Source organism: Equus przewalskii, chromosome X (genome assembly GCF_037783145.1).
Source record: "Equus przewalskii isolate Varuska chromosome X, EquPr2, whole genome shotgun sequence".
Lineage (NCBI taxonomy): Eukaryota > Metazoa > Chordata > Mammalia > Perissodactyla > Equidae > Equus > Equus przewalskii.
Genome location: NC_091863.1, coordinates 86,595,042 through 86,619,106, shown reverse-complemented (window position 1 = coordinate 86,619,106; position 24,065 = coordinate 86,595,042). Strand labels below are relative to the sequence as shown.

The following is a 24,065-nucleotide window of genomic DNA, read 5'->3' as shown; positions in this document are numbered from 1 at the left end:
CATGCAACTTTTGCATTCCTCTCCATGATAGTTTTCCATAAAAGTATTTAATGTATCATTTTGCATGATTTTTCCTCCCAGATCTTTGAGGAAAATGCACATGTATAAGCAATACGGGCCACATCCCTGGGAGGCTCAGACCTTAGTTTGAGGAGCACAGAGGGTGTCTCATAATTTTGATGGTGGCATTTTGGACACAACAGCTCTACCCACAAATTTCTGTGCACATATACCACTCCAGTCCCTGGTTCAGAGAGGCCTTATCCTTGCTCCCAGATGCACACCCACAGTCTGGCTTCCAGCCTGGAGGATGGGGAATGGGATGCAGTTATTACTCCCATCCTAGTGGCTGTTTGGAGGAATTTGATCCTAAGACATAAATGTATGCCCCTTCCCAGTACTGGCAGCTGATTTTCCCCAGCCCCTTTGGCAGGAAAAGTTCTGGCTAAGGCAGGTCCTTTCAATTCGTTGCTGATGAAACTGCCTATTTAACAAGTTGAAAAAAATGTGACTACGCCAGTGCCACAGACCTCCTGGGTCCATGCCAACAGCGTGAGCCCATTTTCCTTTAATTGGCTAAAGTCAGAAAGGCAGGAGTCAGGCTCTGGGGACTCACTTCTGGTACGGGGTGGCTGGAGAGCATCGGCTTCAGGTTCCGACTCAGGCAGAAGACAGAGAGGAAGATGCTGGTGGGAAGAAGGCCTTCCCCAATGCTCCCAGCTACTGCAGAGAATGGCCCTGGGCCCACAGCAAAGGAGACCATTGGTCACCTCAGGAGTTTCCAAAGCTTTTGTTAAGTTGTTGGTGAAACTCAGCTGAGTCAGTGAGACACTGGATGATGGCCCTGACTCCTCATTCTTTGATAGGAGGACGCCAGGCTGCCTGGCTTCGTCCAACAGCACTGCCCTGGATTAACCATTCCCAGAGGACAGAGGGCCCTTTTCATGAGGTACAGAGGTATGGGAGGGCTCTCTCATGGCAGTCATCTTAGTCAACCCTCATTCATTCAACATGTATTTATTGAAGACCTACTATGTGCCAGGTACTGTGTGGTTGGGTACCCAGGGTATAGAACTGAATGAGAATGCTTTCTAGCTGTAAGGAGCTACCAGTGTAGTGTAGGGCCAGAGGGAGCCCAAGTTTCTAGACTGTCCAGTCGGGTCATTTTAAGTGGTAGCAGGCCTCACTTTATATTGGCACTCACTTCCACTGAGTCCCAACCTTGGTGTTGTGGGACAGTATCCCTGGCAGACAGCTCTCAGAAGAGCTCTGCCAACAGGGCAAGGCCTGTCACCCCTGCCGGCCTCCCACATGCAGATGGGGCTCTGGTTTGGTGCTGGGAAGTGTGCAGAGCAGCCCAGCCTGACTGTGCGCTCTCTTGGCTCCTCCTCCACGCTCAGATTCGAAACCAGTTTAGCTACAACCTTTGCAGACATGAGAAACAGTCTATGCCCAATCTTTGGGAGGAAGCGAATAATCAGGGCCACTGTACATGGCTGTATAGTTTGTGCACCTGGCTGACGGGGCAAGTGTGGCTGAAATTACCAAGCCATGTGCCCACAGGGACCATCATCCACAGGGTAAGGTTTTTCTTCTAATTCATCGTCGGGGGTGGGTGCAGCAGGGAAAACCTTTTTCGAGTTGGCACAAAGGCTCCTCACAGGCTAGTGGGGACCTGTGAGTACCAGAAGGAAATAGGAGAAAAGGAGAAACAGAATCATTTCCCACCATTCAGGAACTCTCTGAAAAGCCAGAGGTCAGCCCTGCTTAGGGTCCTGCTCTTGTATCCTATCGAACACCCTTCCCAATAAATTGCCAGAGGCCATTGCAAGGGATTCACTAGCCTAAGTGACAAGGCAGTCAGGCTATACTCTGAGGCGACGGGGCCCATTTCAGAAGGAGAGGCCCCATTTCTCAACCCCAACCTGAGAGCTGACCTAAAACCCTGTCTCCTAACTACCAGGCCATCCTGTGTACTAGCCACAGAGCACATTGTGTCGTCCCCCCCTCCTGCCTCCTTTAACTCTAAGGTCACAGACATGGTGGCCGCGTGAGCCAGAGGCCCCAGGGTCAAGAGAAAGGAGTAAACAGTATCCAACTCCCATGACCAACGGAAGGCTTCTAAGAGCAGCAGAGAGGAGGCAGGGGGAGCAGGTTCTTCAGCTCTCATCACCCACTGGGGCCCGGGGAGGTGGGAGCAGAGGCCCAGGGGGCGCACTCAGAGGGCCACCACCCACCAACAATTCAAGGATACCCACAAAGAGGCACTGCAAAGACTTATTGGGATAGTAAGATGAATAGATTTAATCATTCTTGTTTCAAAAACAAGACATAAATTAGTATATATATATATAAGTTATATATTTTATGTAGTATATATACTATATACAGACATTAGAAAATGTGTCCTCTCCATGAGGCTGAGGGAGAGGTGAAGGATGGTGGTGGAATGACACAGGCGAGGGCTGAGTGGTGAATGTGCAGGATCAAGAAGTTGGGAGAAGAGGAAGACCATATCAGCACTCGGGCTGGCAGTGGTCACAGGGGAAAGGGGTCCCCACTGGCTGCATCTCTGGCCCATTAAACAACTTGGTCCTGTGGGAGGAGAGGCAAGGAAGGGGGGCTGGCTTCTGTAGAAGGAGCTCCCCTAATCCTTGCCAGGAGAAATGGCCACTCAGGGGGGCTTTATTGCGCTGGGGGTACCAAGAATGGGTGGGGGGTAAGCACAGTGTACATCTTTATAAAACTCACATAAGAATTGGGGATTTCACACGGGCCTCTCATGTAATGATGAAAGAGAGGCAGACACAGGGCACGAGCGGGTGGGAAACAGGGAGGTATGGAGAGGTGGATGAGAAGCAATCTATAGAGAAAAACATTGGCTTTCTTTGTTCCCTACAGTGGGACAATTGGTAGGGACTCCGTGTCTTCACTCCCAGGAAGGCTGTAGGGGGGCGGTGACGGCAGCAGATGTGTGTCAAGGAGGATGCTAAACAGTGTGAATTCCCTTCCAGATGACTCCGGAGAGAGAGAGAGGTGCAGGACTGCACCGGGTAAGGCGCTCAGCTTCTTTTCTTAGAGAGACAAATCCACAGGGTCAATACACAGCCAAAAGCATATACTCAGGATTAACATATCACGCTAGCTTCCAGAAGTTTAAGATATAGTCATCAACGCCCCCCACCCCCTACCCCCCTCCCCCAACCCCCCACCCCCCACCCCCAATCCATAGCTAAGTCGAACTCCTAAGGACAGTCTGTCTGGTAGAGAGATGTTGAGAGAGGAGCCGCACGCCTGCAGCGACAGCCCTGCACTGGGCTGGGCCAGGCGGGCTCCAGGGCCTGCGCTGGGTCTCCCCAGGGCAGACGTTTTCACCAGGTACCTTACCCAGAACGAGTGGGGTGATCCCAGATGCTTGCGCCCTAGTGGACTGAGCCTCCCTGCCCGTCAGTGAGGGGCAGGGCACTTTGGGGATGGCTGGTGTGGAGCTACTGGGCCTGGGGGCGAGGGCTCCCAAGGCTGCCAGCCTGTTGGGCCGGCTGCAAACAGCCCTGTGTGGCTGTCTTCTGCAGACCTACCACCCGGGCATGGGCCCTGCGGGGTGGCTCCTGCCGAGTGAGTGTGAGCTCAGGGTGGGCGGGCACATCTGGGCCGAGTGCCCTTTCCCCTCCGCTCGGTGCTGTGTTCTGCTGCTACTGACACTGCTCCCTGGGGAGCAGATACCAGGAGGAGCTGAAGGCCTGTGGGCCTGCCTGCTTCAGGTGCCGGCTCCCCTGGCCCCCAAAATGGAGCAGGAAGTGAGCCTGATGGCACCTCTCAGCCCTGGAAAAGAGATAAAATACAGCTCTGCGGCAGGCGGCAGGTGTAGAGGGGCCTTGGCCCTCACAGTGACGCCCAGAGGCCAGGGAAGGGGAGAGGACACCCAGGGTGGCAGCTGCCTGGAGCCCTCAGGGATAGCCTCAATTCGGGGAGTTTTCACTCCCTGGAGACTGAAGGCTCTTGGACCCTGACTGGCCCAGCAGACACATACACTCACCACAAGATGCAAGGACCACAAAGCTCAAACCTGGGGCTGTGGTTGGGGAAGGGGGGCAGGCCTGGGCAGATGCCCTACTTAATAAGGGTTTTTAAGGAGCGAGTGAATGTGCTCATAACAGTCGCTGAAGTTGGGGAGCCTGGTGGGTGCCCTGTGGCCGCCCCTATAGCTGCTGTCTGCTGCTGTTGCTGCTGCTGCTGCTGGTTGAGGCTCCGGGCGGTGGACTCCTCAGCTGCGCGCAGCAGGAAGGTGTAGTTCCTCACCACCTCTTCTACCTTGGCCAGCAACTCTTGGCGCTGGGCCTCGGAGCGCACGATAAACACCAGCCGCACGAAGGTCTCAATGAGGCTGCTCAGCACCTGGAAGCTGCCCGTGATGGCTGCCAGCATGTGAGTGGGGCTCTTGTCCACATTGGCCACGCGACGGCAGGAGGCCCGCAGCTCCTTGAATTTGAGAGCCAGCTCGAGCTTGTACTCAGAGATCTGGGACACGTAGGGCTTGGGGGCCCGGGCCTCGGGGCTGGCCACACACTGCCGCAGGACTGTCAGCAGCTCGTTGGTGTCCAGCCGGGCAGCTAGGAAGCCGTCAGGCAGGCCATAGGCATGGGCCCGCAGGGCATTGATCTTGGCCAGGCTCCCCTCAAAGGTGGACACCCGCAGGTCAATCTCCTGGGTACGGGAGGCCTCGGGGCTGCCGCTGCTGCAGGTGGCGGCATCCAGCACCTGCAGGGTCCTGCTCACCACAGGCACCACCTGCTCATCCAACTTCATGCCGGGCAGAATCTTCATGGGGATGGAGTAGGAGAGCTCATCCTTGCCATCGCTGGTGTCATCTGCGATGTCGCACTTGCGGTAGTAGAAGCAGTAGCGGATGGAGCAGCACTTGCTGCTCTCGCTGTCCTCATCCAGCTCTGCAGGCTTCCGGTACACCTCTTCTGGCAGTGAGAACACGGCCATCTGTCTGGGGCCTTTGGTCTCAGGGGCAACCTGGACGTATGAGGGGTCTCCCAGGGTTGGTGACTCCAGAGACTTGCTTTTGGGACCCAAGCCTAGGGGGAGGCCTGCCTCTACCTCCTTGGCCTCCCTGGGCAGCATGCCCAGGGGTGGGTGTGGGTAGACGTCTGAGGTCAGCGAGGCCCTGTCACCCTGGTCCAGCTCACTGATGCTGTAGCGGCGCATCAGTTTCCTGTAGTTGGGAGCTCCCAGACACTCGCCCCCCGAGGCACACGTGGTCAGGCACGAAACACCACTTTCAGGCTCTGATCGGCATTCTCGGGATTCCAGGCTGGTGGAGCGGATGCGCCGGACATGGGTGGGGCTGCTGAGGCTTAAGCCTGGGACAGCCTCTGGCTGCCTCTGGGTGGGGGGGACCCTGTCCCTCTCCGTCCCACGAAGGCCGGGCGCTGGTGTCTGGGGGGCCTGAGGGCGGCCCCCCCGGCAGATGCGCTTGCAATCGCAGCTGCGCCTTTGCTCTCGGGACATACCGGGCCCCTGCTGCACCGGGCTGCTTCGGAGCTGGCAGCTGCAGCGGCCTGGGGCCGGGGGTTGCAGGTACTCGGTGCCCGGCAGCTCCCCCTGGCTTGGGGGCTTTAGAAGTTCCTCAAGGAACTCCAGCTCATACTGCTTTACCTTCTGCAGCTGGGCCTGCCGCTCGTCAGTCTCCTTCTTCTGGCGGGTTGGGAAGGTGGCAGAGAATAAATTGCGTAGCCGGAAAGGACCTCGGGATGATTTGGGCTTTGTCGGGCCTTCAGAGGCTGAGTGTGCGCCATCCAGGGTCGTTTCAAGCTTCCTGGAGGGCATGGTGCTCACCTGCCGGGTGGCAGCCTGGGACCTCAGTGGGCTCTGGCCTCGAGGCTGGCAGCTGGGGCTCTGGCCTCGGGATTGGCTGCTGGGGCTGTGGCCACGGGGCTGGCAGCTGGGGCTGTGGCCTCGCGGCTGGCAGCCAGGGCTCTGCAGAGCCACGGGGTAGCTGGCTCGGGGGACCAGGCTGGTCTCCTCCAGCTTGCTGCTTTGGGACGTGCTCTCCAGCTGTCCCTTCTCCCCCTGGCCAGAGATGGTGCCCTGCTTGTGCAGGGAGGGCTTAGCACTCTCTGGCCCGCCCTTGCCTGCCACCTCCCCTGCAGCTTGCTTGCCCACTGACTCTCGACTTGCTCGTGAAAGATAGCTTTTGGGAGGGAAACTTTGAACAGGCAGCCTGTCCTCTTGTGGGGAGAGATGCAGGCTGTCAGCCCGGCTGCCTGTGGGTGCTCTGGAGCCGGAAGAGACCTCTGGGCTCAACTGCTGCTGGGAATTCCGTGAGGTCTCTGGAGCACTGGGGCTCATTTTGAACTTAAGATTCTTATTGGCACTGCCGCTCATCATGCTTGCCTCTGGCCTCCCCACGCTGGCCTCCAGCCTTCTCTCCCCACTGCTGGGGGTGTTCCCCAAGGCCCCGCCAGGGGCAGGGAGACTCTTAGTGTGAACCACCTGTTGTAGGGCGGCTGAGATGATGGCTGGGGTCACGCTGCCCTTTGGGTCCAGGATAAGCTTGGGGCTCAATCTGACTTCCTTTGGCAGGTTCTCCCTTAGCTCACAGACCTGCTCTTCACTGAGGGACGGTGTGGCTGCCCTCAGTGACATCTCTAGGCCTGCCCTAGGGTGGCCAGGCCCTTTGTCCTCAGGAACTGGGGACAGCAGGCTCAGATTTTTCTGCTCACTAAGCTGTGGGGACAGTGCTGGGTGCACTGCCAAGGCATATGTTCGCTCTCGCTGAGACTGGGCCTCTGACTGGGGCAGCTTCCTCCGAGCGCCAGGGGGGCCAGGACTCTGGCCTGTGACAGCTGGCTGGAGGGATGGATTGGGATCCGGGCGCCCGAGAGAATAAGGGGCCGTGAGAACAGCCTGGGCTGCGCAGCTCTGGATCCGGAAGGGCAGGTCCTTGCGGGCCAGGAGGCTGTCCTTGTTGAGGTGCTGGGCCAAGAAGTAGGTGGTGTTCTGGTGCTGCTTCATGGCAGACATCATCTCCGACATGTCCGTGAGCTCCGAAGAGTTGGTTTCGTGGCCCGAGTCCAGCGATGATTCGGGAGTGATTGTGGCCAGCACAATCAGACCTGGGGGAACAGGGGTAGGGCTGCTGCACTTACTCAGATCAAGTCCTTTTCCAACTATATGTGAAGAGTTTATGGGGGCCGAGGTTAGCCAGCAGTATTTCAAGCTAGGGAAAACCAGTCAGGCCTGGGAGGACTGCAGGACTGAGGGTGGGAGGAGTGGAGGGGAGGGGACAAAGAGAGGCAAGTGGGAGAGGGGTTATGAAGGGCTGGAATCCGAAAGAGAAATAAAAGAGGCACAGAGAAGATCTGGGCAGTTTGATGGCAAATTAACATGCAAATCACATGCAAAAAACCATGCTAATCATCACTATTTTTAGATTCAACAGCTAGGAAATTTTTGTTAATTGTCCTGAAGAGGGCTGGCAAAGAGAGGTCCCTCTCTCTCTGGCCCTCGCATCTGGCCAGGCCTGCCTACAGTCCTTGCAGCTGAGGCCATTTAGCTGAGCTTGCCCTCACTCTGGCTACCACATGGGCCTCAAGCCTGGGAGCAGCTAGTGCTGGGAGCTCAAGTCTGAGGAAAGAGAAATGCCAGCCCCGAGGGCCAAACACATGGGAGCTGCCTGACACCAAGGATGCCGTCACATACACAAAAGGCAGGGGCTGTACTCTCCCTGGGCAGCCAGGCTCCCTCTCACCCCAATCTCTTCCTCTACTTTCCCCTGCCTCACATGCTCTCTCATGTGCCTCATTCCATCCTAGTCCTTTTCTGATGCTGTACCATTTCCCTCCTCTTTTTAAGGTGTATGTGTGACTATGGGTACATGTCTGACACGTGTGTTTGTCTACAAGATGGATGCATGTGTGTCTATAACAGGGAATAGCATGCATGTTGTATGGTTCTCCCACCAAATAATAATTCATAATAGTAGCTACCACTTACTGAGTCCTTACTATGTGCTAGGCAGTGTGTAAGTGCCTTGCATGAACGATCTCATTTAATCCTCACAACAACCCTATGTCATATGACAGTTATTATCAACCTCATTTAAGATGAGAAAAGGGAGGCTCAGAGAGGAAATGCCTTGCCAAAGGTCACAGTGAAAGTGAGTGAAGAAGCCAGGACTCGGGTGCGTCTGACTGAGAGCCCATGCTCTTAGGTAGGATAAAGACCTCAGCCCTGAGCAGTGATGGCTCCTGGCTCCCAGGTCACTAGGTGGCTAGTTGGTCGTTTTGTTTTTCTTCTAGTCATGTGCATGCTGGACGTTCTTTGCCTGTCTTCTATGTCTCTCACAATTTTGCTCTCATCCTCCATCCTGGCCTGGCTCCGTAGCTGTCACAGCCCCAATCCCTGGGGTCCACCTGCAAGACATTTCCAGAAATGGAATGGCGAGAGCCAGAGCTCTAGCTGGAGCTGAGCAGCTGATCCTTGCTGCAGTGTCATTGCTCCCCTGACCCTCTCTGAACTGCCTCTGGCCCATCCACTGCCCTGCTATACTGCGGTGACTTTGACCTCTGCTTGGGAAGAAGCAATGTCACCTGCTGGCCCTGCCCAGCTGGAAGAAGAAAGGGGAGACGAGAGGGAGGAGGAACGGGCTGTTACCTGCAGTCTGTGGGGGTGGGGGATGTGGTCCATCCTCTGAGGCTGCCAGGGCTTCCAGAGCCTGCAGAGTGGACACCAGGGCATCATCTAGCTCCTGGGCATGATCTCGCACTGTCCGGGTCTGCACACTGTCAATCAGTGTCACCGGAATCTCATCATACAGGAGCCCACGCAGGTGGCGGCCTTGCTCCTGGCTCTGGACGGCCCGGCGCTTGGGGTCATCCTCATCAGAACTGTTGTCACGGAAACCAGGAGGTGGGGCAGCAATGGCAGGCAACAGAGAAGTGCTCTCATCTTCCTCCTCTTCCTCCTCCTCACTCCCAGGGGGTGGGAGGGACATCAAGTCTACCATATTGTCACGAGAGGAGCCAGGCCTCCCTGCTTTGCGAGGGCCCAGCTGCTCCTGGAGTTTCGCTTTGCAAGAGTCACAGTAGAAATTCAGGGCTTCAGCCCCAAGGGAATTGTCCAAGGTGTAGGACCGGGCCCTGCTGGCACAAGGCTCGTGGTCTAGGCTGGCTGCATCAAAGTCATCGGGGACCACAGTGTAACCTTGGCCAGAGCTTTTGGACGTGGGGTCAGACTTGGTCCGGGGCCTGGTCTCCTCAAAGAAGATTAAGTTCTCGTTGACATCCGTCCGGCTTTCCTGCTCCTTTCTTTGTTCCCGCATGTGGAGGTAGCAAAAGCTGACAAGCTCAGAGTTGGCAGGTGGGGGCGTGCAGCGGCTCGACTTCCTGGGGCTGGTGCCCACGCTGCCCACATAACTACTCTCCTTTTTCCCCAGGTGGCCCCCAGTGACAGGGCGGTGGGCGCTGTGCATGTAATCTAAACCCAGAAAGAGAATCAACAGATGAGCCCTGGTACTGAGGACTGTGGCTGAGCAACCTTGGCATCTCTGGCCCAGGTCTCTGGCACACAACTGGGTGGCAGGTACAGAGAGAGAGAATTATCTGGCTGCTAGAGCTTAGGGGAAGGGGAGTCAATTGGCCATGTCATTGCTGACCCTGAAAGTAGAGTGAGTAGAATCAAATGGCCTGGGCTGCTAACAGCCCCATCGCTTCTGAAATGGGAAAAGACATGAGGTGAACACCTGGGTGTCTGGGCACAGCTGGACTCTTACATGGGTATGTCTGGTCTGAGAGTCAGCTGTAAGCACACTTAAAGAGGTGAGATTTGTTTTATGTTGAATCTTTTGGCAGAAGGAAATAAATATGACAAGTTACTAGTGCTTTAGTGGGAAAGTGCAAAACGGGCTATCTACAATGCCTAGCAGTTTGCATTTCAAAGAGGACTGTCGATGGAGGGACCCTAAAAGAAAAGAGCTCTACTAGTAGAGTTCTGGGCATCTGAATGTGTAAAGCATATGAGAGAGATGCTGGGATGTGCATATGTGAGGGGGGCATCCTTATAATTCCTCAATCATATTACTCCTCTGCCTTCATGCAGGGCCAGCCTGCCTCCTACACATACATGTTGCAAAATATTCTAGTCAACAGTTTTTAATGATGGTAAGTGTGTACATCTGAGAATTATCCATAGCAAATGCTTTATTTCTGAATGGCTTTTCTCTCTTAGTCTGTTTTGGGGCCCCTCTCCATGTTATCTGTGAGAATATACTGAGACAATGCCAACTTACTTTGCTATCAGCAGATAAACAGACAGATGGCAAGGAAGCACTAACTTAAGCTAAGGTCGTCACACATGATCCCATTTAATCCTAACAACAACCCAATGAGGTAGGTGCTATCATTATCTCCATTTTACAGAGGAAGAAGCTGATGCAGTTGGTTATGTGCCTTACCCAACGTCACAGGAGTCATAAATGGTAGTTGGGATTTGAGCCCAGGTTTGAGGGACCATAAAACCCATGTTTTTAACCATTACCCGACAGTTCATCGAGGTCGTCAAAATGCTGGAAAACAAAACTTCAATACCTTTCAAATTCCAATCTGACAGGGTTAATGTGTCAGTGTTGCTTTTCACTAGAGCTTATAGTCATCACAAAAGCATGGTGCTGGCACTTAACAACAAAGCCCCAAAGTACATGAAGCAGAAACTGACTGAATTGAAAGGAGAAATACACAATTCAATTGCAATAGTTGGAGACTTCAATACGCCGCTTTCAATAATGGGTGGAGCGACTAGGAAGAAGATAAACAAGGCAATCGAGGACCTGACCAACACTATAGACCAACTAGACCTGATGGAAATCTATAGAATATGCCACCTAACAGCAGCAGAATATACATTCTTCTCAAGTACACCTGGACATTATCCAGGATAGGCCATATGTTAGGTCACAAAATGAGCCTCAACAAATTCAAAAGGAATAAGATCACACAAAGTATGTTTTTTGAAGACAAGAGAATTAAATTAGAAATTAATAACAGAAGGAAATTTGGGAAGTTCACATATAGGTAGAAGTTAAACAAAACATACCTAAATAACCAATGGGTCAAAGAAGGAATCACAAGAGAAACTGGAAAATACATGAATTAAAATAAAGATACAACAGGGGCTGGCCCTGTGGCCGAGTGGTTAAGTTTGCGTGCTCCGCTGCAGGCAGCCCAGTGTTTCGTTGGTTCGAATCCTGGGCGTGGACATGACACTGCTCATCAAACCACGCTGAGGCGGCATCCCACATACCACAACTAGAAGGACCCACAACGAAGAATATACAACTATGTACCGGGGGGGCTTTGGGGAGAAAAAGGAAAAAAAAATAAAATCTTTAAAGATACAACAGGGCTGGCCCAGTAGCATAGTGGTTAAGTTCATGCGCTCTGCTTTGGTGACCCAGGGTTTGTGGGTTCGGATCCCGGGTACTGGACGTACACACTGCTCAACAAGCCATGCTGTGGCAGTGACCTACATACAAAAAATAGAGGAAGGGGCTGGCCCCGTGGCCGAGTGGTTAGGTTCGCGCGCTCCGCTGCAGGCGGCCCAGTGTTTCGTTGGTTCGGGTCCTGGGCGCGGACATGGCACTGCTCATCAAGCCACGCTGAGGCAGCGTCCCACATGCCACAACTGGAAGGACCCACAGCGAGGAATGCACAACTATGTACCGGAGGGCTTTGGGGAGAAAAAGGAAAAAATAAAATCTTTAAAAAAAAAAAAATAGAGGAAGACTGGTACAGATGTTAGCTCAGCAACAATCTTCCTCAAGCGAAAAAAGAGGAAGGTTGGCAACAGATGTTAGCTCGGGGCCAATCTTCCTCACAAATAAAAAAAAAAAAGAAGAAGTGGAAAGATTTCACATCCATAACCTAAACTTCCACCTTATGAAACTTGAAAAAGAAGAGCAAGGTAAACTCAAAGCAAGCAGAAGGAAATATAGAGGATAGAAAAACAATAGAGAAAATCAACGAAACTAAAGGTTGCTTCTTTGAAAAGATGAATAACATTGACAAACCTTTAGCTGTACAGGCCAAGCAAGAAAGACAGAAGATTCAAATTACTATGATCAGGAATGAAAGAAGGAACATCCCTACTGACTCTACAGATATGGAATTGATTATGAGGGAATATTATGAATAAGCTTATGCTAACAAATTAGATAGCATAGATGAAATGGACAAATTCCTAGACATACACAAACTAGCAAAACTGAGTCAAGAAGATAGAACATCTGAATAGGCCAATAACAGGGAAAGAAATTGAATTAGTGATTAAAAATCCACACCCCCCCCCGCCCCCTGCCCCCCCAAAAGAAAGGCCAGGCCTAGATGGCTTCACTGGTGAATGCTGCCAAATGCTCAAAGAAGCATGTATACTAATTCTTCACAAACTCTTCCAAAAAACAGAAGAGGAAGAAATACTTCTCAACTCATTCTATGAGGCCAGTATTACTCTGATACCAAAACCAAAGACATCACGAGAAAACTATGACCAAGATTTCTTATGAATATAGAATCAAAGTTCCTCAACAAAATGCTAGCAATCTGAATCTAGCAACATATAATTATATACCATGACCAAGTGGAATTTATTGCAGGAATGCATGGCTGATTTAACATCCCAAAATCAGTTAATGTAATACGCTATGTTAATAGAATAGAGGGCAAAAACTACATGATCATTTCAATAGACTCAGAAAAATCACTTGACAAAATCCAACACCCTTTCATGATAAAACTCCATATGCCAGAAATAAAAGGGAACTTCCTCAACATGATAAAGGTTAAACTTTAATAAAAGAAGTGCAAAACTTGTACACTGGAAACTATAAAACATTTGTGAAAGAAATTAAAGAAGACTGAAATAAATGGAAAGACATTCTATGTTCATGGATTGAAAGACAATATTTTTAAGATGGCAATACTTCATGAATTGATCTACAGATTCAACACAGTCTCTAGCACAAGCTCAGCTGACTCTGTAGAAATTGACAAGCTAATACAAAATTCCATATGGACTCACAAGGGACCCAGAATAACGAAAACAATTTTAAAAAAGAAGAACAAAGGAAGAGGACTCACACTTCCTGATTTCAAAACTGACTACGAAGCAATGGTAATCAAAACAGTGTGGTACTGGCATAAGGACAGACACATAGATCTATGGAATAGAATTGACGGTCCAGAAATAAACCCTCATATTTATGGTCAAATAGACGAATTTAAAAATGGGCAAAGGATTTGAATAGATACTTCACCAAAGAAGATATACAAATGGCCAATAAGCACATGAAAAGATGCTCCATATCACTAATCATTAGGGAACTGGAAATCAAAACTACAGTGAGATACCACTTCATGTCCACTACAATGGATGTAAGAAAAAAGATGGACAATGACCACTGTTGGCGAGGATATGGTGAAATTGTAATCTTCCAACATTGCTGATGGGAATGTAAAATGGTGCAGTCACTTTGGAAAACAGCTTGACTGATTCTCAAAATTAAACATAGAGTCACCATTTGACCAGCAATTCCACTCCTGGATATATACCGAAGAGAAATGAAAATACATGTCCCCACAAAAACTTGTACATGAATGTTTATAGCATCATTATTCATAATAGCCAAAAGGTGGAAACAACCCAATGTCCATCAACTGAGGAATGGATAAACAAAACGTGGTATATCAATACAACAGAATATTATCAGTCAATAGAAATAAATGAAGTACTGATATATGCTACAACAAGGATGACCCTTGAAAACATTATGCTAAGTGAAAAAAGCCAGCCACAAAAAGACAATATATTGTATGATTCCATCTATACAAAATGTCCAGAATAGGCAAAGCTATAGAGACAGAAAGTCGATTAGTGGTTGCTTAGGGCTGAGTGGTAATTAGGAGGGAAATGGGGAATGAGTGCTAATGGGTACAGTGTTTGTTTTAGGAGGGGTGAAAATGTTCTAAAATTAAATTGTGGCAATGATTGTACAACCCTGTGAACACGTTAAGTATACTCAAAATCACTGAGTTGTGAACTTTAAATGGGTTAATTTTATGGCTTGGAAATTATATCTAAATAAAGCTGTTTATTAAAAAAAAAGCAAAGCACTGGGCACATGATGAACTCTCAATCATTATAAAAAGAGCAAAAATGTACTCTGCATTCAAAAGGACTTTATGGGGTTTATCTCACATGATCCTGTCAATCCCTCAGGAGGTGGGTACTATGATTATCCTCAGTGTACAGATGAGGAAACTGAGACTCAGTTTATGGAACTTGCTCATTATCACACAGCTAAGATACGGCACATCCGGGACTGGAACCCAAGTCTCTGTGACTTCAGATCCCAAGTCCTTGCTGTTTTCCATACACCATGTTGCCCCTCTAAATCCAGTCAATGTAGCTACATTGCGTGGGTTCAATTCAGACCTTAGTGGCTAGATCTAGTGAACTCTGGGTCAGCTGGGGGAATAGTATGTAATGACCCTCTGAGCCTTAGGGAAGAAGTGCTCTAGAGGAACAGTGAGCCACGAGCATGAACTACCAGTTCAGGAGGTCTCTACTCCAAGGCGTTGTCCACAGGTCCTGGCCATTCACCAGGTGCTAACTACCTGAGACAGCTGAATGATCAGTGTAGTCAGCCTGGCAATAAGCTGCCATCACAGGTGGCTCTCGGGGGCATGTCCAATAAGCAGTTGGTGACTTCTCTCAGGCCAGGTCTGGTGGTCTAAGGGTGGCTTCCTTCCCTGTAAGATGGAAACATCTCCCAACACCAGGCTGTCAAGGCCAGGTGATGCACAACCCTATCATTTGGTACTGTGATTTCCAGATCTGAGCAGCAGCATGAGGCTGTGTGGAGGAGAAAATGTGCCTGGAGAAGCGCAAATCTCTTCTAGACGGAAGGTTAGAAATGCCAGTAAAGCCAGGTGCAGTCGGCTGATGGCTGGGACTGTGTGCCTCCCAGACTACAAATCTGCTGTAAATTGCTCATCAGCTTTCCCCAAGAGGGATGCCCTAGTCTATCCCTCTGTACTCAGCTACTCAGAAGACTGACAAAAAAAATACTTGCAAAGAACAGAATGGGGATCCAACTGGAGCTATGTTCAAAAATATATGCAGTTTATTTTTATATACATAAACATACAGTCAGCATGACATTGACTCAACCAGCTTTCTATTACTTGGTCTTGCTGTATTCCACAGTCCGATGATCATTACTGGTCATAATGATGACCTGGAGACCTTGCGAGAACCTCATGTTCTTTCTGAATCATCATCAAAAAAAAGGGTCTGTTATGTTCCGTCTAGATTTAGTACTCTGTGCATGTTGTTGAGTTTTAACTACATGAAAATGAGTAAGCCATGTATGGGATGTATAGAAGCCATTAACTAGAATATTCGATTCACCAGACCAAACTGTTTTCTAACCATGGGAGAAAATAGAGTGATCTCCAACTGGGGCCCCCAAAACCCTATTTTCCTAGATTTCCCCAGGATACAAGGAGCTCAAGGCTGGAGAGAGATGGCACCTGCCTCTGGATTTCTCACCAGCCCGATACAAGAGGAGAAGTGGCATTTGTTTGAGCCTTTCTCTACGCCATGCCCTCGAGCTCAGGCGTTGTTCTGTTGTGGCAGTGGAATTTCCCCTGTATAGGAACAAAGGCACTTACTGCATTGGCATTACTCTTTAACTGTCTGTATTCCCCCACTAGACTGTGAGCTCTGTGAGGGCAAGGACCATGTCTCTTATTCACGGCTCTATCTGCAGTGCCTGGCACATAATGAGAACTTGAGAAGTAGTCATTTAGTGAAAAAATGAAATACCTACTTTGGGGAAACTACTGATAAAGCCCAAGAGGTACTCCCTTCACATCCTTGTCCCCATTTTCCTTTCTTTTTTGGCTCTCAGAGTAGAAGTGATGCTTTCTCTTGCCCAGTTGCTGGTTTAACAGCATCCTTAAGGCCCAGTCAGCTAAGCATTGAGTTGGGCTAGCTGGCAGCCAGCAGCTGCTGCGGGACAAGAATATAGAGCCGTCCAGAGAGACCAGGCCCTGAGCGGGCTGGAGCTCTGGCCCCTGAGGGAAAAGCCCAGATGAGATTGGCAGGATACCTGTTCCTTTGAGGCCTTTGCTGAACAACAGCCAACACTGGGGCTTCTGTTCTGGGATGAAAGTGGGGGCCGATGGAGGAAATGGATCTCAACTTTGTACCAGGAACTGATGGCCCCTCACTGTAACCTGGGAACAGGGTTCTTCAGTAGTGCTGCTTGCTGTCCCCATTTCCCATCCTTGGGGCCATGGGAATATGATGTGCACACCAGCACCCAACAGGCAGAGCCATGAGGCTCACCCTGCCCCACATGCCAAGAGGACTCAGTGGCTGACGCTGACCTAGCATCTAACAGTCCAAAAGGCCACACAGCTGGGCCCAGGCATGGACTCAAGCCCTTGGGGAAGTGAAGCACTACAAACAGTGGGGACATCACTGTGGTCCATCTAGCTCCTGCATGGACCTGTGCTAGAGGCAGCTTGAGCCCCCGTCACTGTGCAGGCTTAAGGGGGCTCTCAGGAATCAGGGAGGGGCTCTAAAGCCATGCCTACCATTTGTAGGAGCCTCCTTTCTAGGCTGCAACACCTCCAAGAGAATCCAATGAAATCAATTTGCCTTTGGAAAAACAACAGGATGCAACATGCAATGTGTTCAGTGAGACCAATGGGACACAGGAAGCCCATGTCCCTCACTTGATGCCACTGTCCCCACAGCAAGGGGAATGCTTAAGGACAACACTAGCTAGGGTGCTGACAGGATGAAAGAAACCCTTTGTCAGGCAGAGTGGGACTACAAAGCCCCCAGAGCCTTCGGAAAGTGGATCTTCCCCAAACAACCCAAACTTCCACATCTGGTCCTCAGCTGAGCTCCAGGCTCTTCCTTCTGCCTTCCCTTTTCCCTTTCTCCCTCTCTAACCTGCTCAGTAAGAGGTATAATTTACTTGGGTGTGATGATAGAGAGGAAGACCACAGGTGACACTGACAATGCTAATGCTGGCTTTGCCACTGTTTGCCCATCATAGGTTTGATACTACGTATAGCTGCCTACTTTGGAACTATTCACTTGGAGACGTGCGGCAACTCAGCCCCTGGGTTCTTTCTACTCCAAGTCAGTTCCTTTGCTTCTCTATGTGGAGGCTCCTTCTTATGCTGTTGGGCCACCTCTCCTTTCCCAAGTCTGTGTTTGGTGGATTGCCTTCTAATTCCTGTGGACAATGTTATGAGATGTAAATATGGGCTTGCCATGATGTTTGTGATGAAGAGACAATGAGGTGAGAGGGTGTGTGTGAGTACACAGCCCACTGGGTGCTGGGTCATCCATCAGGAGGGTGTTTCTACTCTCAAACTCCTTGATCTAGATCAGATGTGACCACACTGCAAAGCAAGAGCCTTGAAGAGAGAAGAAATAGTCAAGCAGCAAGGCAAGTGGATGGAGAGTTTTCACCATGTGAGGAGGGTGATGACTGAGTGGTAAGTCTCAGCTTGCACTCATGATGTTTGGGTTCTGAGGTGGGGGAGCACTTGCTGCCTATATGTGAGCCTTAGGTCTAGTATGTGGAGTACTTGTTCTTTGCATCTCCTCCTCCTCCCACTTCAGTTCGGGGCAGCAATATCTGGACCGAGCTGATTTTTCCCAAAGCCCCTATTTGTGCCATCACCAGGACAGCTCCCAGGGGTGGCTGCACTGAGTTGACTAACTGGGACGCCTTCTGTTTGGGGGCTGCACTTGACCTTGTTCTTAGTAGTCATCCCCTCCTGTCTCCAAGCCTCCTGCTAGACTATTCTAGGCCTGCACAGTCTTTTACCCCAGCCTTCCATGGCCTCTTACTTCAGGCAGCTCTGTCAATGCTCCCTATGATGAACAAAAGAAAGACTTTATCTTCATTTTCAACCTCCACTTCAACTAAGCCAGAACATCCATGCTTCTAGGTCACTGTGCCTCTAAAGCTTTGCCTTAGATCCAATGTGATTCTTTAATTGGTTCTATTTATCACTTGTTTGCTATTTTTATCTTACAGTCGTTCACTGACTCAATCACAATGTGTTGTCAAAGGCATCCTTTGTGGGACAGCCCCTTCTGAAGGCCAGCTGTCTTTCCCACTGGCTTGTGCCAGGTAGGACACAGTGGTACAGCATCGGCTCCTGGTAAACCAGGTGCTGGCAGAATGGGGTAAGCACTAAGGCAGCAGAGCTCCTCCCTCCATGTCTCCAGGGTCCAAAGGGCCTCCGGCACACTGAAAACCGAGGCTGAGCCCTACCTGCCTTGATCATTGGAGGTGGAAGAGGCTGGCTGGCGGGCCTGGAGAAGACCATCTTCCTGGAATCCAGCAGGAGGCGGCAGTACCCCGCAATCAGGCAGGCAAAGTTGGTGGCTTCGGGCCACTCCATCAACAGCACCAGAGGCTGGGGGAGAGATGGGAAGAAATATGAGGACACAGGAAGGAAGGAGGCAGGTTCAATTCCTGGAGGATGACAGTGAAGAATCGATGACTTGCATAGTTGTGGGAACCATACTTTCTGAACCCAAAATTGAGGCACATGGCCTGCCAAATAATTTCTTCTGATTTGAAAATTTATTTATAGTAAACTCTTACCCAGGTGTCAAAATTAAATCAATCTTTAATTACACAGTTAATGAACCACCTTCACTGAGAAAGACTAAACTTATATAACATCACATGATTGCTGTGTGGCTGTATTTGGGTTTATCAGGGCTTGGCAGATGTACAGGCCAGCTGGGAGAGCTGGAGGGAACCTGGGAGCCAAGGCTAGACTGGGGAACATCCTTGATAGGAAGTTCCCTGAATACACAAACTGTCTCTTGCTCATCTCTATAACCTGCTATGATACCCAGAACAGCTTCCCAGACATGGACACTCCATGCAATCAAGTCCTCACTGGCACCGTTCAGACCTTCACGCTCTCTCCTCTCTCCTCTATTTCCTCATCTTGAGGAAGAGTCCTCAAGATGTTAATTGGTGCTCCTTAAAAGAGTCCCTTGGTCAAATACATGTGTGAAACACTGGGTTAAACAAAGCTATGCAGATAGTTGTACTTATGGGAATTCTCAGATCCTTCAATATATTAACGTGTACTGTGAAACTTCAAGGGGGGGGGGCTTTAGTATTCCAACTTTTCCAAATTATTTGATCAAAAAATCTATTTTCGTAGAACATCTCATGGTAGTGACATTTTTTTTAACCCACTTTGGGAAATACAAGCAGAGTCTATTGACTTCTGTCCCTGACCCTAAATCAGTCAAACTAATCCTGGGGTTAGCTAGCTGACTGCTTCAGAGGCCTGGCAATGATATACCACAAAAAAAGGTATAATAAAAAAAATCATCACCTGTTCTAGAAACCTTCCAATATCTGTGTTATAATTTTTAAAGTGTGGCTTGAAAATAAGTTTGGGTCAGATTGAAGTCAGCCATGGGAGCATTCTCCCTGAGATAGGGCAGGGACCTCCAGATAAAGACCACTGATGACAGTGACCACTGATGACACTGGCTGAAGAGGGAGCCATGGGGCCGTGGGTCACCTTGACTTTTGGGGGTTCGAAGACCAGGCATTAAGAGCTAAAAGAATTAAAAAGAGGTAATGAGTCCCTTCTCTGACCAGTGAGGCGGCTACTACAATGGTCTAGGTGAGAGGCGATTAGGACCTCTACTAGGGTAGTGGCAGTAAAAAGGGACATCATGAAGACTTGGTGGAACTTGGTTACCAACTAGACTAGCCTTCTTTGGCTGGATCATCACCTTGGAAACAATTCTGAATCCAAACCAGCTCAGCTTTTAGCTAAAGTTGCACCAGTTTTCTTTGCTATCTCCCAGGATCGTGACACATAGCTTCAGCTGAATATTTTGTAGTTCATATAGACCAGAGGTTGGCAAACTTTTTCTGTAAAGGGCTAGATAGTAAATATTTTAGGCCTTGTGGGCCACACAAGCTCTGTTGCAACAACTCGGCCACTGTAGTGTGAAAACAGCCATCAGCCATCGATAATCTGTCAGCTAAACAAATGGGTGTGACGGTGTTCTAAGAAAACTTTATTTACAGAAACAGGCTGTGGGTCAGGTTGGGTTCATGGGTCATAGTTTGCCACCTTATCTAGGAGTGAAGCTTATTTCCAGCTAAATACAATAGTTTGTATTCGTTTTCACACCTTTCAGCTTGTTTCCTTTGCTAACAGTAATCCCCTTCTCCTTTGGAAATTCTTCTCTTGGCTTTTGTTTCCATGAGGTGATATTGTGTTCTGGTTCTGCAGTCTCTGATCATCTCCAGCTCTCTCTTTGGTCAGCTCTTCTTGTACAACCTCCCAGCCCAGTCCAGGCCCCAGGCTCAGTCCTCAACTCACCGTTCTTCACCATCAGGGCATCAACTTTCACCTCTGTGCTGGGGATTCAAAAATCACCATCTCCAGTCTATTTCCCTCTAAAACTCTTTACCTATCTCAGAAGTCATGCAGTGCTGTGTCTATATCACACAAGCTTGTGCTGGATTGAATCCTATCTTGACTTGTTTAATAGTTATTGTGTATCCAATTACACTGCATGCCAGGGTAATGCATTTGGATTCTGCCCCATAAGCAATGAGTTAATGATGTCTATGGAGCTCATGCGATACTGTAGGGAAGAAAAGGAACTGTCTATACTCCAGTGAGAAACGGACCAGGTATGAGATGTTATCTTTGGGTCATTATTAGGAAGGGGCAGAAGGGATGTTTATACTTTTGGTTAATGGATGCTTCTCAGTCACAACAGAATGGTCAACCTTGTGTACAACAAAGTAGAGACAGAAGGGGAAGGGTATGTGGGTGGGGGCAGAGTGAGATACCCCTTTCTGCCTCACTCCCTGCCACCCATGGCAGAAGAATCCACGGAGGTTTGGGTGTGGGTAGCTGCTACCACCATTACTACGAGGGTCCAAGACTCACTAGGCTTACCTCAGGAGCATTCACAGACATCACAGCTATCTTTGTTGCCACTGCTTTATTTCAGGCCCTCAACATCTTCCTCTAAGACCACAATTTCTCGAAGTATGTGTGAATGGTCACAGGTGTGCTGAGATGAGATCCTGAGCCCCTCAGCCTCTGGGTCCTGTTGCCTCTGGCCACAAGCTGCCTCAACTGTGTATTCCAGTGTGCCACACAAATCATGGCATTTTTTGTGATACGGAAAAGGTGGGGACATACTTACCTCAGGACCTTGAATAGCCTCCTGATTGACCTCCTTGCCCCCAGTCTCTACCCACTTCACTCCACTTCACCTCCATATGGTTTCCTGAGTTGTGTTCTAAACCACAACTCTCCCTGACACTTCAAATCTTCAATAGCTCATCACCTAAACCCCAGTGCCTTCCAATGTCACACAAAGCCCTTGAGGACCTGGCCCCACGCTACAGCTCCAAGCATATCTCCCACTAACCCTGCCTGTGCCCTCCTCCCATCACTGTCCATCACCTTATGCTCCAGCAATGACACATCATTTACAGTTTGTCAGAGATGTTATGTTCTTTTACCCCTTCATACCTTAACCTATGTTGTTCCCTCTGGCTGAAATGCTCCTGTGCCCTGCTCTGTCCACTCAGCAAGCTGCTACGCATTGTCTAGATGGCTCATGGACAGCATGACCCACTGAGAGATGCAGCTATTCATCCCCAAACAGAGCCAACACAGTTCCTGACTGCACGGAACTTATAATCTAGCAGGAAACAAGATGAACCAAATAATCACACAAATGAATGTGATTGCAAGGTATGATCAGTGCTATGAAGGGAAAGTACAGAGAGCTATCAGAACATAGAATGTCCTGGATCAGCGTGTGGGTGGGTGGGTGTGGATGTGTGCATGTGTGACTAATTTGGTTTCAGAAGCTGGAGAGAGCTTCTTTGAGAAAATGGCAGTGGCTGACAAATAGAACGAGGGACCATTTGACCAAAGTACAGGCTGACTGGCTGGCTGACTGATGGACAGACTGACAGACTAACTGGTTCCAGGGCAGTCTGACTCACTGATGCCCTGGCTGACAAGCTGGCTTCAGGACAGGCAGAATGCCTAACAGCCTGATATACTGACTGGTTAGCTGCCTGGCTGGCTGGGCAGCTGGCTAACGGACAGATCGGAGGCTGAGTGACTAACTGGCTGATTGGCTTAACTGGCTGGCTTCACTTCAGTTTCCCCTCTTATTTCTTACCCCCAATATAGCCCAATGTCGGTAATAAAGCAGCACAAAGGCAAAATCTTGTGCACAGAGAGGACCAAGTGCATCCCCAGCTGGCTCAGCATAGCATATCAGGAGCCTCTCCTCTGCTTCCCCACACAGCCAACTGGGCCCCAGCACGGGCCAAATGCAGCTTGTAAAAGGAAGGCAGATGCGCTTTTTGCCAGCAGGGGTAAAAACCAAATCAAAGGCAGGCAAGCAAAGAGGGTGACTAGGTTTTCTTAGGAACCTTCAAAAACAACATTTTATTTTAAACAGGATTTTAAGCAAATAGGATGTCTAATGTAATACTTGTCCCTACAGCAAGCACTAGAGCAATAAAGTTCAAACATGAGAATAGGAGAGACACTGGGCCACAAGAGATCCCTTGGGACATTCCTTTGATGGTTTGTTTTACCCCCTTGTGTGCTTCTGTGGTAATGGGGTATGGCAATGGCCCAACGGTATCTCAGTGTCAGACTGCTGTCTCTTGGAGAAAGATACCTGCATACTACCTTACGTTCACTCCACTACGAGCAAGTAAGCTGAGGAGAAATATAACTAAATATGCCCAAGCCATCTTCAAATGCAAAAGAGAAAAGGAGAATGGAGCTGGAGGCATGGCCAGTCATGAGAAGGTACAGCAGGGATTAATCCGACATGCTTCAGCCCCATCTCCTTCCAAGGGTGCTCTGGGAGTCTGAAGGCACCCGGCACTTTGGGAGCCAGCTAGGGAGGGGACTGGCCCTGGGGTAATGTCAGCTCACTCTAGCATCCCTGAAAACAGGAGAAGGATGGGAATCCAGGGGGTCAGAAGGGGAAGGGTACAAGATGATGGTCCTTGAGTCCCAGGGGACTGGTACATTTGGATTCTTGCCTCCACAGCACTGGGAAAGGCTAATCGGGCATAGCCAGCCAATTTGGTGGGCAAGGCAGAATATCACATTGAGGCAGTGGTTCTCAGGCCCGGGGCACATTAGAATTACCCGGGAAGCTTTAAACACCTATATACCCCTGGCCTCACCCCTAGGCATTCTGGTTTAAATGGTCTGAGAGGAAGGGCCCAAGCATCCAGTGGTTTTTAAATCTTCACACATAATTCTAATGTGCAGTCAGAGCTGAGAAGTACTGATTTAAGGAAATAGTCTTAGTTTCACCAGGCCCTTCCAGGATATTCCCAGACCAGAGTGGCATATCTAGCGGGAAATGAGCCAAATCTGGCTTCTAACTTCCATGTTCCTTGTTAAGGAAATTCAGTCTTCAGTGTACCCTATGCAGTGGTGTGCTGGTAAACCGTTAACAACCAGCTCTCTGATTTGTAGTGTTTCCCTGGCGTATATACTCCCGCCATGGCCACTTCCAAGTTATCAGTGTGATATCACTGAAGGCAGCGTGGGGAGAGATGTGCCCATCTGGCTCTTACGCTCCTGTGCAAACTGGTTCCAGCACGACACTGACCCTAAGGATAGACTCTTACTGAGCCCAGGGAAGCCATTCTCCAGCAAGGAGCTTCCCAGACTCTGTCCTCCCAAATCCTTCCCATTATGTACATTTATGGAGAGAGGCACCCCTCAGTAACCACAGATACTGCTGATATAAAGCGCCTCCAGGAAGCCTTTCTTAATCCCCCAGCCAGAATTAATTTTACCCTCTTCTGTACTCCAACATGCTCTTGGTACCCTCCTACGGTACCTCATTCAGTATGCCATGTATTGGTGTACTTCTTTCTCTCCTATAAGACAGGAAGCTTCTTG

General features: G+C 49.6%; 1 protein-coding gene across 20 annotated transcripts in view; it reads right to left on the bottom strand.

Moving 5' to 3' along the window:
- Positions 1-2,277: 2,277 nt before the first annotated feature.
- FRMPD3 (FERM and PDZ domain containing 3) overlaps positions 2,278-24,065 on the bottom strand; it is a 126,586-nt gene continuing 104,798 nt past the window's right edge. For 19 of the 20 annotated variants that reach the window (XM_070605691.1, XM_070605680.1, XM_070605688.1 and 16 more), the window contains 3 exons: positions 18,371-18,515; positions 8,665-9,486; positions 2,278-7,124 (listed from right to left, as the gene is read on the bottom strand). In XM_070605691.1, the coding sequence (XP_070461792.1) occupies positions 4,111-7,124; positions 8,665-9,486; positions 18,371-18,515 (3,981 nt within the window). In that variant the 3' untranslated portion in view covers positions 2,278-4,110. The remainder of the gene's footprint in view (positions 7,125-8,664; positions 9,487-18,370; positions 18,516-24,065) is intronic. The other variant, XM_070605701.1, reaches the window with a different exon arrangement.